This window comes from Hylobates moloch, unplaced genomic scaffold, assembly GCF_009828535.3.
Source record: "Hylobates moloch isolate HMO894 unplaced genomic scaffold, HMol_V3 SCAFFOLD_1, whole genome shotgun sequence".
Taxonomy (NCBI): domain Eukaryota; kingdom Metazoa; phylum Chordata; class Mammalia; order Primates; family Hylobatidae; genus Hylobates; species Hylobates moloch.
In genome coordinates this window covers 198,184,247-198,196,792 of record NW_026652276.1, presented here as the reverse complement: position 1 = coordinate 198,196,792, position 12,546 = coordinate 198,184,247, and the positions used below count along the sequence as shown (strand labels likewise).

The following is a 12,546-nucleotide window of genomic DNA, read 5'->3' as shown; positions in this document are numbered from 1 at the left end:
TTCCTATATTCGCGTGTGCTCGTAACCATGCAGCGGTGTTCCCCCTTCCCCGCCTCACCTCATCCCCAGACATCTCTTGCCATCATTTCATGCACCCGTGTCTAAAACCCCGCGTTTCTCCCCACCCCCGTCAGGCGCAGCACCCCCTCCCTCGGCTGCGCCCGGAGGGGAGTAGAGCGGACAGGGGCGCGCGGGAGGCGCGCAGAGCTTTCGGGCTGCAGGCGCTCGCTGCGCCTGGGGAATTGGGCTGTGGGCGAGGCGGCCCGGGCTGGCCTTTATCGCTCGCCGGGCCCATCGTTTGAAACTTTATCAGCGAGTCTCGCCACTCGTCGCAGACGCGAGCGGGGGGCGGGGGCGCGGCGAGGCGCCGGCGGCCGTGACGAGGCGCTCCCGGAGCTGAGCGCTTCTGCTCTGGGCACGCATGGCGCCCGCACACGGAGTCTGACCTGATGCAGACGCAAGGGGGTTAATATGAACGCCCCTCTCGGTGGAATCTGGCTCTGGCTCCCTCTGCTCTTGACCTGGCTCACCCCCGAGGTCAACTCTTCATGGTGGTAAGTCCACGCGCACGGGCGCGGGGGGCATTTTGGAGATCGGAGTGGGGACCGATTTGGCCACATAGACCCTTCCTGGCTGCGTTCCCCCGCGGCCGCAGCAGTCTCGGATTCGGGCCCGAACCCTGGCTACTGCCCTCTTATCGCCCCATGGTGAGCCCCTTCTCTTTTCCCAGAAGATCATTTCAGCTTTGACAACTCGATAAAACCACATTCCCCCTCAAATGAGAGCTCCGATGTTTGGTTTATTTGGATCCAGCTGAGCGACAGCAAAATCAGCCAATTTCTTATCCTGTTGAGAGACGTGCTAGCCTGGTCTCCAGCTCTAGCACAGACACGTGTGTGTGTGTGTGTGTGTGTGTGTGTGTGTGTGTGTGTGTGTGTGTGTAAATTCACCTTGAAAACTACAACCGCCTCCCCCGCCCCAAGCCCCCACCTCGCCAAAACTGCCTCAAGGTAAGTCGACGGGCCAACTCAGCCAGTCAGGAGTTGTAGAACCTAAAGCGTGTGATTTTGTATTATTTCCCGTCCTTCCACATTCCAGGTTCACCCCAGTGGGGCGGAAGAACATTTTGCTGCCTCCAGTTAGAGACTATGGCTTTAATGCAAAGCTACAGACCCTGGGGTCTGTCTCTAAGATGTTACCTTGTTCACAGCCGTCCCCGCAAAGAGTAACTTTGCTGCTTTCCTTTGTACGTTGGTCTGCAATTTATTTATTTATTTTTGCATAGTGATGGAATGTTGAACCATACCAGGTCGCTAAAAGTTCCAAAGGCAGATTCCCTCCCTATCTAGAAACTCTTCTCCGTCTGCTAACTTTCTGGTCTTGGAAAGAGATAGAGTTGATAGCCCTGTAATTTCCTTGCACCTAAAAGTTTCAGAACAGATATTAAAATATTGATTCAGAGAGACCCGTTATCGTGGGCTAATTTTTAAAGAATCTGGTAAGGGGTCTCAGCTAAAGTACAGACTAGAGCAGAGAAATTTTAAGGAAGACACTGGAGCTCTTCAAAGGAGCAAGGCAATGTGCTGATGGGAAGAGGAGTTCAATTCCTTCCTAAGCCGGCTTTGAACAGGGAGGCGTTTAGCCTTGACATTGCTGACACAGGATCAAAGATTGATTTATCAGACTGACCATTTTTCAATAAAATGACTATTTCTGTTTCCATGGGTGTATAAACATTATTTATTGCTCAGGCTTTTTGTCACATTGTCTCTCAGCTGTCACTTAAATATATTTTTTGGAAGTCACAGCTGTAACGATTTTATGATCATATAAAATAATGAAAATACAAGAAAAAGACATTCTCCTTGTTTGATCGCTTCAAAAGACACCTATGGCAGCTTGGGTTATATAAAAGGTACCTTTCTAAACATTTCACGACTAATAGAGAACATCTGGGTAGAGATGATGATGTAATTTTTTGTTAAAGTTTCTTTTCAAAAAGTACTTTATGGAGCTATAACACTGTTTGATTCTTCCAAACATTTAGTGTCCTTAATAACAATAGAAAGAATTTTTTCCAAAGGATCTTTATAAAAGCCAAAAAGAGCTACAAAATGGAAATATTTAAAAGGCTCTTCAGTAAGGAAAGAACAGCCTGTCTGTGAGGAGAGTGTAACATCAGATACCAGCAGGTGTTGATTAGACAGATACAGACAGTTTTTAAGACATTCTGTCAAATAATGGGAATGAAGAGCTTCTAAGGTCAGCTTCCCCCAAAGCCAAGTCCAGACACATTGTGTCACTGAGATCTGAGCCTTCTTGAGAACAGTCTTCCACACATTCTCCGCAAGACATGTTGTTTCTTACCCGTCATTCACTTCCCCAAATGCCAACCTTGCCTCTGTCCCCCTGCCCAGAGCATCATCTGGTGGACCTAGCTTCGTGTCCAACAGACAGTCATCACAGCATTTTGGGGATGACTTCTGCAAGATCACTCACTATGCCTGCCTGCCTTGCCTGTTTCTCCACTAAAATAAAAAGTAAATACCCTTGCTTTCTAATATCACCAGAAGGATAAAGAATTCATATTTGAAAAGTGCTTTGAACCCTTAGTCTCCCAGGAACACCGAGCCAGGCCTCCCTGTTCACGTTGCCCTCACCTCTGTGTTGGTTGGTCCCTTATAGGTACATGAGAGCTACAGGTGGCTCCTCCAGGGTGATGTGCGATAATGTGCCAGGCCTGGTGAGCAGCCAGCGGCAGCTGTGTCACCGACATCCAGATGTGATGCGTGCCATTAGCCAGGGCGTGGCCGAGTGGACAGCGGAATGCCAGTACCAGTTCCGCCAGCACCGCTGGAATTGCAACACCCTGGACAGGGATCACAGCCTCTTTGGCAGGGTCCTACTCCGAAGTAAGTCTCCTGCCTTCACCCAGCCCTGTGGCTCTCCACTCATGCACAGCTCCCTCACTCCATCTTCAGAGACCCTGCTTATCTTCTATTGCATTTTATTCCATCAGAAGTTTGTTCTGTTGGGTGTCATTGTCCCTGTTTTACAGGTGAGGACTAGAGAAATCAAGGAACATGTCTAGAGGCTGTAAGAGGTGAATTAAAAGGAAGAAGTAGAACCCCAGGCTATTGTCTTTTCATTCTTTGCTCTGTCCATCACTCCAATAGGGCACATCCTCCAGGTTCAGATTTCGTCTCTAAGAGATGAGAGGGAGGAGCCACAAGTCTCTTTTGACTTTTTCCTTGGCTTTCTGGGGCTTCCCCCAGAAGAATTTGAGCAGATCATCAGGATAGAATCTTCAAATCTTTTCTCAGCAAAGGATTATCAGTCTTGCAAAAACACCACGTAAGTGATATTAAGAAGCAGAGACAAATCTCTACTCATCACTTTTCACCTTCCATTCAGCTACTCAGCCTTGGGTCACTCTGTGTCTAAATTCAACATTTTTTCCTACCAACAGATTGTAAGTTCTATAAGGGCAGAAACTAACCTATATTCCCTGCACCTTGCTTGGTGCCTTGTGCATTGCAGGCCCTGTTCATTCATTATGATGAATGAGTGGATAAACTTGTAGTGGGTACCTATTATTTTCCAGCTACATTTTAAGCAATAAGGATAGCTATGGAGGATAGAGGTGGGAAACATGAATACATAGAGGATTTTTTCTTCCTTAGCAGGAACCGTAAACATTTTCTAATTACATAGTAAACTTCTTAAAAGTTCTGAATATGGAAAGTAGCTCACTAGCTAGGACACAATCAAAGCAAATTAATTGAAAATCATATTTCATTTTCAAATAATACCCATCTGCTAACCTGGCATTATTAGCATTCTCCAAGAAACACCACAGTCCATTTGCTATTAGAAAATCTGACTGAAAACACAGCAGTTTATGTGCAAACCCCAAAAATAGGAAACTTTATACTTGTTTTTGCCTACCCCCCCCCAATTCCTAAGAAAATCATCCAGACTGTGCACTTGGTAATGCTTAACAGAGGGTGTTTCTATCATGTAATCATCACAGCCCTAGGGTTTTATGAGGCCAAATGCATAACTGAATGTCTCTAAAATCCCCCAAGGGCGTAGTACTCTCATTCTTAGAGTATCCCTAAAGTTAATTTACTGCGATATTCTGCAATTTTATTCTCTAGTTTAAGAACTATATTCTTCTGCATTCCTTTTGGAGTTTCGATATGACATCGCAAATTTTTGAAAGGTTAATAATAAATTTCAGCTTCATGGAATTTTAAGACTTCACCTAGATTATCTTGCCAGTGAATCAATTAAAGAAACTGGACCTTGTTAAAGAGAGTTTGCAAATATCTAGCACGAGTAACCTTTGGATATATTATGCATGGCTCTCAGTGTTTAAAACATATCGGGATTTTTTTTCAAAGTGCTTACAACCATTTTGCAATGATTTCAAATTAGATGTACATCTCATTTATGAAATGATCATCTCTGGATCTATTAAGATGTCTACATATTTGAATAAAACCTTTAGATCACATATCAAAGGAAGCAATATTGACCAGTGATCCTAAAGAAAATATATCCACCAAAGCCGGGGATTCATTTATAAAATACTGTAACTTAATCTTGACACTATTATTTTCTTCAGAGCTGTAGACTTGCTGAGAGGAAGGAGGTTAGAACTAGAGGTAACAGCCAGGCTCACTCCTATAATCCCAGCACTTTGGGAGACTGAGGTGGGCAGATCACTTGAGGCCAGGAGTTCGAGACCAGCCTGGCCAACATGGTGAAACCCCAGGGGCGTGGTGGTACATGCCCTTAATCCCAGCTACTTGGGAGGCTGAGGCATGAAAATCACTTGAACCTGGGAGGAGGAGGTTGCAGTGAGCCAACATATTGCCACTGCACTCCAGCCTGGGTGACAGGACTGGAGGAAACAGAACTAGTTTAAATTAGTCTAGGCCTCAGGTAAATAAGAGATTCTAACTTGTACTTCCTTCAGATTTTTTTCAGATGAAGCAGAATGCTTTGCCAAAGTACTCAGAACTTAAACCACTCATGCTACATCATTTCTTTCCATTCTTCACAGAAGGCCAGGTTCCCTCTCAGACATTTATGCAAACTCTTGTGACTGTCAGTGATGATTTTGTGTTGGTTATGGGAGGGCTGAATTTGGCCTAAAGCAGCTTATCCTGGAAATAATCAAGAAATTCCAATGAAGCTATCCAAAGATTTCTACAATTAGTTGCTTGGAGAAAAAGTTACATCTTAGAGTTGTGGATACCTAAATATGCTCATAGATGAATAGGAAAGGCAAAGGGCAAGACCATTTATAAGAAGAACATAAAATTACCAAAATGTCCCATGGTCATAGAGAAATGGAGAACATTTGCCTGTTTGGCTTTAGAGAGTCAGAGTAAGACAGTACAATTTTTAGAAACATTTGTAATTTACTCATTCAACAGACAGTTACCAGTCACAGGCAGAGAAACAAGGACAGAACTAGCAAATCTAAAAATATTCCTGCAAGAATACACCTCCAAAATTCTAGAATTAGCCTTAGAAAACACAAAGGTAATTAGCTCTCATCTTTATAAATATTTTTTGTAAAGCAAACACTTTAAAGAGAATTGAACAATCCATAACCTTCAAGAAACCCTAGCTTCTAGAGTTTTGCCTTCCTAAGTAACAGTCTCTCTACCCCAAATAAAAACTGTGCCTATGTACTTAATGGACATTGCTTGATTTATCTACATACAAAAATTAGAGAAAGTTCAATAGCAACACATTAGGAAATATAGATGTCACCACTTAGATCTGGATTTTGTTTCATTTTGTGATAGCTTTAAAAAGGATCTTTCTAAGAAGAGGCCCAGGATCAAAATTTGTTTTGTTACAAAGCCAGCTCTTGAAATGTGCTACTACTTCACACATAACATTTTAGTGATTCATCTAAACACTTAACTGAAAACATTTTAGGGCTATATCTACACGGTACCAAACCATCTGGAGTTAAAATGAAAAACCAGTCAATGTGCTAAATTTTTAATTTAAATAAAGGAACATCTAGCTATTTAGTAATGTGTTTGAATAATAAATGACAAATATTTAGAAAAGTTGTATTTTTGCTTTGGAAATTATTTCTGAAATGAAGCAGATTGTGATTTGTTTTCTTTCAGTCAACAAGTTAATGTAATTGTTTCCAAGTTATACCAGGATGAATTCTGCACCTAGACAATTTATTTCTCTTGTTGCTTTCAAAAATACTGTCTGGTTACCTGATATGCTATCATCCCCATCTTCCATGCCTTTCCTATAATAGACCACCTCATAAAATGTCTCTTCTTTCTTCTTAAAAAATAAGACTAGTGCTACATCCTTAAGCTTTTGGGAATTTCCTCCCCTATGTGATCTCTCTAAACATGGGCGCTGGCTTCTAAATCCCAAACCAAGCTTTAGAAGATAAATGGGGTAACTATGGAAAAGGTATTTTCTTAAATTGTAAAATGGATATAATAAAAGTTTTATTTATCTGAAAGCCACTACCTGAGATTAAGTCACATTAGCATGTATCAGTCGCCTTCTTTTACAAAACTTCTCAATTCCACTTAGAATATCTGTGATCTATATAGTATAAGCTGGGACTCTTTAAAACAGCTCTCATAACCATCATATTTCCCTCTGGAGAGCACTATCTGCTACCTGTGGCAAATAGTCATATAATTGATTTTACCTAACTACAGGGCATGATTGATTCCTTTTTTGATGGTTAGAGGTTTGGGGGGTAAATATTTTCTGAAGGCTGAGGTAAGTGCCATTTAATATGGTGTAGATATGATTTCCTGATTTTTAATAATGAGACTAGCAGAGCAAATATTGCAAGGGATGTATAATAAATTTTAACACTGAATGACAAACGGAAACAAGCAGGGCTTCAGTGCGAAAAAGTGGTTTGCTCTCCCAGCTGTGTGGTTCAAAAAGTCACACTCCTCTTGACATATTGAATCACCGAATGGTTCTCTGTTTTCTGCCTTGCATTGGCATTAGGTTATCCAGCTTCTATTTTGATTGTTAATATATTTGCCGCAGCACCATTAATAAAAGGGCATGCTAATAACAATGAAATACAGCTCCACTTGAAAAATGAGGTGCACATGGACCCTAAAGAGCCTTATATCTGTCACTATACCACGACACCGTGTTATGAGTTACTACAGATTATTAAAATAATTTAATGTAGTTATTGCACTGAAATATGTACCTTTCAGCCTGTAAGTGAAAGTAGCCTGTGCTCTAATAAAGAACAATTCTAAGAAAGCACCCCAAAGGGTTCTTGCCCAAGTCTAATTATAGGCGGTAAATTTGTTTCCTTCCAGAAAAACCAAAGAAAAACTTTTCACTGTCTTTTACCCAATACCAGTGATTAGTGCAGGTGTTCCAGAAGAAAGTAAATTCACCTTAATAGTTAGACATGTAGTATGTAACTCAAGGATATTGCATATTGCCTTCAGCAATCTCTCAATTACTTATGAAAGTCAATGCCAAGCCCAAGCTCGCCAATGTTAATGCAAGGGGCTGGTTACTGCCAGAATTCTCTTCCCACCTTAGTCCCTAGATTTCTTTGAATTCAGTATTTCATTCTCAATAATTTAAATGCATACGAGTATCTTCAGTAAGTCCTGGAGGTTTGGAAGGATTTTTTGAGGAAAGCTGTGGTGTCATGAGTACCCAACTATATTGCGGAATGATAGAATTGTAGCATTCAGACTGTAAAGAAAAAGGCCTAGAGATGCTCTGCTCCTCTCTTCTAGGATATCTAGAGCTCTCTGTTGAAACAGGGCAAGCCTGTGTTTGAGACTAACGTGAAGCCAGGAGCTGGGCAAGGCCATCTTTTTCTTTGATACTGCTTATTTAAGAAGAGCTGCCACACAGATATCTAAATTGACAAAAACCTATATTAGATGGAGATGGTTCATATTAAAGAAAGAGCCTGGGCTCTAGGAAAGAACCCTTCAAGAATATCAGTACCTTGTTGTCTAGTGGCAAAGGTTGTCTGAAACAGAGCAAGTATTAAACAATTATCATATGAAAGTTATTCAGAAATAGTGCTACCGGACCAGTTTTAAGAAAAGCATTTTTGTTTCAGGTAGTCGGGAATCTGCCTTTGTTTATGCCATCTCCTCAGCTGGAGTTGTATTTGCCATCACCAGGGCCTGTAGCCAAGGAGAAGTAAAATCCTGTTCCTGTGATCCAAAGAAGATGGGAAGCGCCAAGGACAGCAAGGGCATTTTTGATTGGGGTGGCTGCAGTGATAACATTGACTATGGGATCAAGTTTGCCCGCGCGTTTGTGGATGCAAAGGAAAGGAAAGGAAAGGATGCCAGAGCCCTGATGAATCTTCACAACAACAGAGCTGGCAGGAAGGTATGGAAATGCAACGGTGCTCATTTTGTAGGCTGCATGGCTTTATAAACCACTTAGGCAGAGTTTATCTTAAACTTTCCTAGAATTGATAAAATGCTGTGTAGTCATAACTTCCTACTGTCCCCCAGCCATTAGCTGTTGGCTCTGAAGAATACTAACAACTAGGTTGAAATATTCCCAACCACACTCCATCTTCCTTCCTACAGCTAGTTGAAGGAGTCCACCCACTGTGTTTGGCATTGTGTTGATTCAAGTCTTTTATGGTCTCTCTGGACACTATCATTTAAGCAGAAGATATGATCTGTGGGTTAGGATAGTGCTTCATCCCACATAGCAATGGTACACTGAATGCTTATATCTAAGGGATATAAAGACCCAGAGCATCTTTTCTTACATGTATCATGAAAACAACTCACCAAGCATGGTTTGTTGGCTTCTTCTAGATTTAGGGATGCCCTCTTTGGGAACCTGACCCAAGTCTCACTCATAAAAGCCCCACCTTGTTGTGTCTGATGCTGGATAAGTAAGTGGACGAGGGGAAGACATGATCCCCAAAGGATATTCTGGCCCCTTCTCCTCTAGACCTCATTAACTTCCTGGGCTCCACTCAGTGTACACCCTCTAACCACCATTTGTTAAATGAGGAAATTGAAGCTCTCAAGGTACTCGAGGTCACAAGGAAGTTAGTAGAAAGGACTAGAAAGTTAGGTTTCAACACCTAGTCCAGGGATGCTTTACCCTAGGATTAAACCATTTCAATGCCAATGTTCAGACCCATTGATGACCCATGTCTTTTGGTACTGTGGTATGACCAGAATAACTAGAGAATTTAATGCTGTACTTGATGCTTTTGTGTGGAAAGCATTAACTGGCTGGGTGAATCAAATATTTGTTCAGAACTATTCTAGAATAATCTAATTGCCAATAGGAAGAGATAACCATAATTTGTCTTTTATCAACACAACATAAAAATGTGTTTGATATTAATATATAAAGAAAGATCAGCATAAAATTGAGAGGTCCCTGGGGGGGCTTTAATATGAAAAATAATAGAAAAGAATGGATGAAAACCCCTTTACTAGGCTCCTGGAGAGAACAAATCTCATTTAAAGGAAGTTGGAAGGAAAGAACTCCTGCTTAGCACATGGTATAACATGAGTGTGACCTGAACTGTTTACAAATAGTACCTTTCTTGAACTTTAAAAATCAACATTCCTAATTTTCATGAATTTATGAACTTACAGTCACTACTGCCAAGAAAATAGACGATGGTTGTGCAATCCTACAACTATTGGTAATTACTGTTTGTGCAATGATTTGGATAAAAAAATTTACACTGACCCTTGTCCTAACATTGATAGTGCATGTATAAGTTATAAAGTGTGGTGACTTTGATAGGAGTGTGCTGCTTAATTGTTCAAACGGGGTATATAGTTAGATTTCTCTATTTGGAAAGATAAAAGATATTGTATCCAAAAGAATATTGACTTATCAAAATAAATGTTAATTTCACTAAATAGGTCATTAGATGTTGAATGTTTCAACTCTTCAAGACAATAGATCATAGCTATTATATTTTAGGCCCGGAATAAACACAACTTTTAATGTAAATCACATGATTCTTCACCATGTAGAGGTGAACAGCTGTCAGGCCTCAGATATTCTCCTGCCTGCTCTGCAAAACTTAGGAGGCTACTTTTGATTGGAATAAAAGTGCACACACTGACTTTTTAAAATGTGGCTTTAATTAATGGTGGGTGGGCAGACTTTTTCAAGGAGATGCATGATGTCAGTGAATATGAACTTTAATGAGAGTAAATGTATTGAGATAAACATGCGTCTCTAATTCTCTTCTTGCGGTCATTAGACCCCCAGTCTCTACTCCCCCTTTGTACTAGCAGAAGGTCTGTGGAATCAAAATGAGAACAGGCTGGGCTTGTTTGAAGGCAGGCCTCCTGAGCTAAGCCTCCAACTGGCTTGGCTCTAAGGCTCTAGAAAGCCCCCACTTCCCAGGGCTGACGGTAACATCAGTCCACTTTTTTTCTTCTTCTTTGTGCTTTTCAGCATTTTCCAAATTGGCCAATATGAACATCTACTTTTTAAACTGGGAGGGGTAGGGGAGAGCAATATGTTTCATTTTTTTTAAAACCATCTATTCTAAGATTGCTCTGTTAAGCTAATGTTAAAAGTCAGAATTCATCACTGCCATTCACAACGGGCCTTAATTTTTCCCCAATATTTGAACAATTTATTTACTATAGCAGTTGATTAGAGCACCCTCATGTGTCTCTGTACTGTAATGTCATTTTAGATCCTCTGTGCTATATCATTTAATCACAGTTTCAGCAGAATTTATAATGATTTTTTTCTTCCATGTTTACTTAAATGCTCGTCCTTGATTGAGTCTAGTTTTCCACCTCCAATTAGGACTATGAATAAGTACTAAAAAGATAAGCCTGTGTTGTTCAAAACAAATATTCTATCAAGAAGGAAATTCTATAGCATCCTTCAGCAGCTCTGTTTAGGTCTAAAGAAGCCATGCTATAAAAACTTCCAAATTACATTTTAAGATACTTTTAGGTAAATTACATGCAAAAGGTCAGTATCTGCCATTTATTTCCTTTGATGAGCTTGCAAACAAGCACCTTTTAAATTTGTCCACTCTTCCAGCCTGGGCAACATGGTGAAACCCTGTCTCTACAGAAAAATACAAAAAATTAGCCAAGTGTGGCAGTGCTACTACCACAGCTATTCAGCTACTATTCCCAGCTATACTCAAGAGGCTGAGGTGGGAGGATCACGTGAGCCAGGGAGGTTGACGCTGCAGTGAGTCTTGATCGCACCACAGCATTCCAGCCTGGGTGACAGCACGAGACCCTGTCTCAAAAAAACAAAACAAACAAACAAACAAACAAACAAAAAAGTTAGTTCACTGTTTCTTTTAAGATGAAATAATGAAATAATCACAACTTCTTTAAATGTTCCTAAGGGAATTTGTATCAAAATAACTCATGTTTCCAATCTTACTGCCCTTCCATCACTCTGAAAGTTTCTATAAGAGTAGCAATTTCCATAAGAATAAGAGGAATTTCATGAAAATACTTTCCCTAAAAGGTGCCTCTAACTTAAAAATAGAAAAGAACATGGGACTTCAAATCAGATGCACCTTTGTTTTAACCTTATATTACCAGTGGCTTTGCTCATTGAATCTCGGTTTTTCTCATGTATGAAAGGGCATTTTGTGGTGCTACGGGAAGACAAGTGTAAGGCAGATAGCACAGAACCTGGCATGTAATAGATGCTTAATAAAAGTTCCTTTCCCTTTTGTGAAGTTAAGATTATTCGTAACTCAGGTAACGGAGCTAGGCAGAAGTCCATCCAGCTGAAATTATTATTTAGGATTCAATCTGATCACTCCATCTATCTACAGAGTCATCTTCTATTCAGTTAACATACTAATAAAACCAGGCATATAGTATTTTTTAATTTAGGAAATACTGTCAAATGTTTTATAATTTGATATTTCCAAAACCCCTGTAGGAATAAAAAATAGTATTCATATTTCTACTTTTCAGATGAGCAACTGGGCCTGAGAGGGATGGAGAGACTAAAGCAGGGTCATAGAGTCATGAAGTACTAGATCCTGGGAGTTCACATCCGCTCCTGTTGTCCCATGTGCCCTCGTCTACATTTCCATATTGCCTTTGTTGAGAATTTCTGAGAAAACAAACAATATTTCTATATGTAGGGGGGGAAAACCAGCAGCTACTACCTTTGGAAGGTAGTTTACTGATGATTTTTTTTTTCTTTGTGTGTGTCTTCACACATTCTCTAAAATGAATGTGTATTGGTTTTTAACAACAAGGAAAAGTTGTTTTAAGTGCCGAAAACCTAACTGCCAGTCATTGTGAGCACACCCAAACCAACTTATTCTTCTTTTTGGAGGATTTGCAAAATTTCAACAAACGGCACTGCAACTTTCAGAGTTCTGTTCTTGTATTTTGGGACTAACTTTGGTTCAACAGTTATTTTATTAAGGAATTACTTTGGGAAAGGCATCAGTTTTGGTACTAAATCCATGTGGAAAAGAATAAAACCAAGCAGCCCCTGACCATAAGAAACTAAATTTTAGTCAAGGAG

At 40.5% G+C, this 12,546-nt stretch overlaps 1 protein-coding gene across 1 annotated transcript in view; it reads left to right on the top strand.

Moving 5' to 3' along the window:
- Positions 1-210: 210 nt before the first annotated feature.
- The window catches only part of WNT2 (Wnt family member 2), a 48,333-nt gene continuing 35,997 nt past the window's right edge, over positions 211-12,546 (top strand). The window contains exons 1-3 of the mRNA XM_032761546.2: positions 211-554; positions 2,686-2,912; positions 8,129-8,406. Of these exons, the coding sequence (XP_032617437.1) occupies positions 472-554; positions 2,686-2,912; positions 8,129-8,406 (588 nt within the window). The 5' untranslated portion in view covers positions 211-471. The remainder of the gene's footprint in view (positions 555-2,685; positions 2,913-8,128; positions 8,407-12,546) is intronic.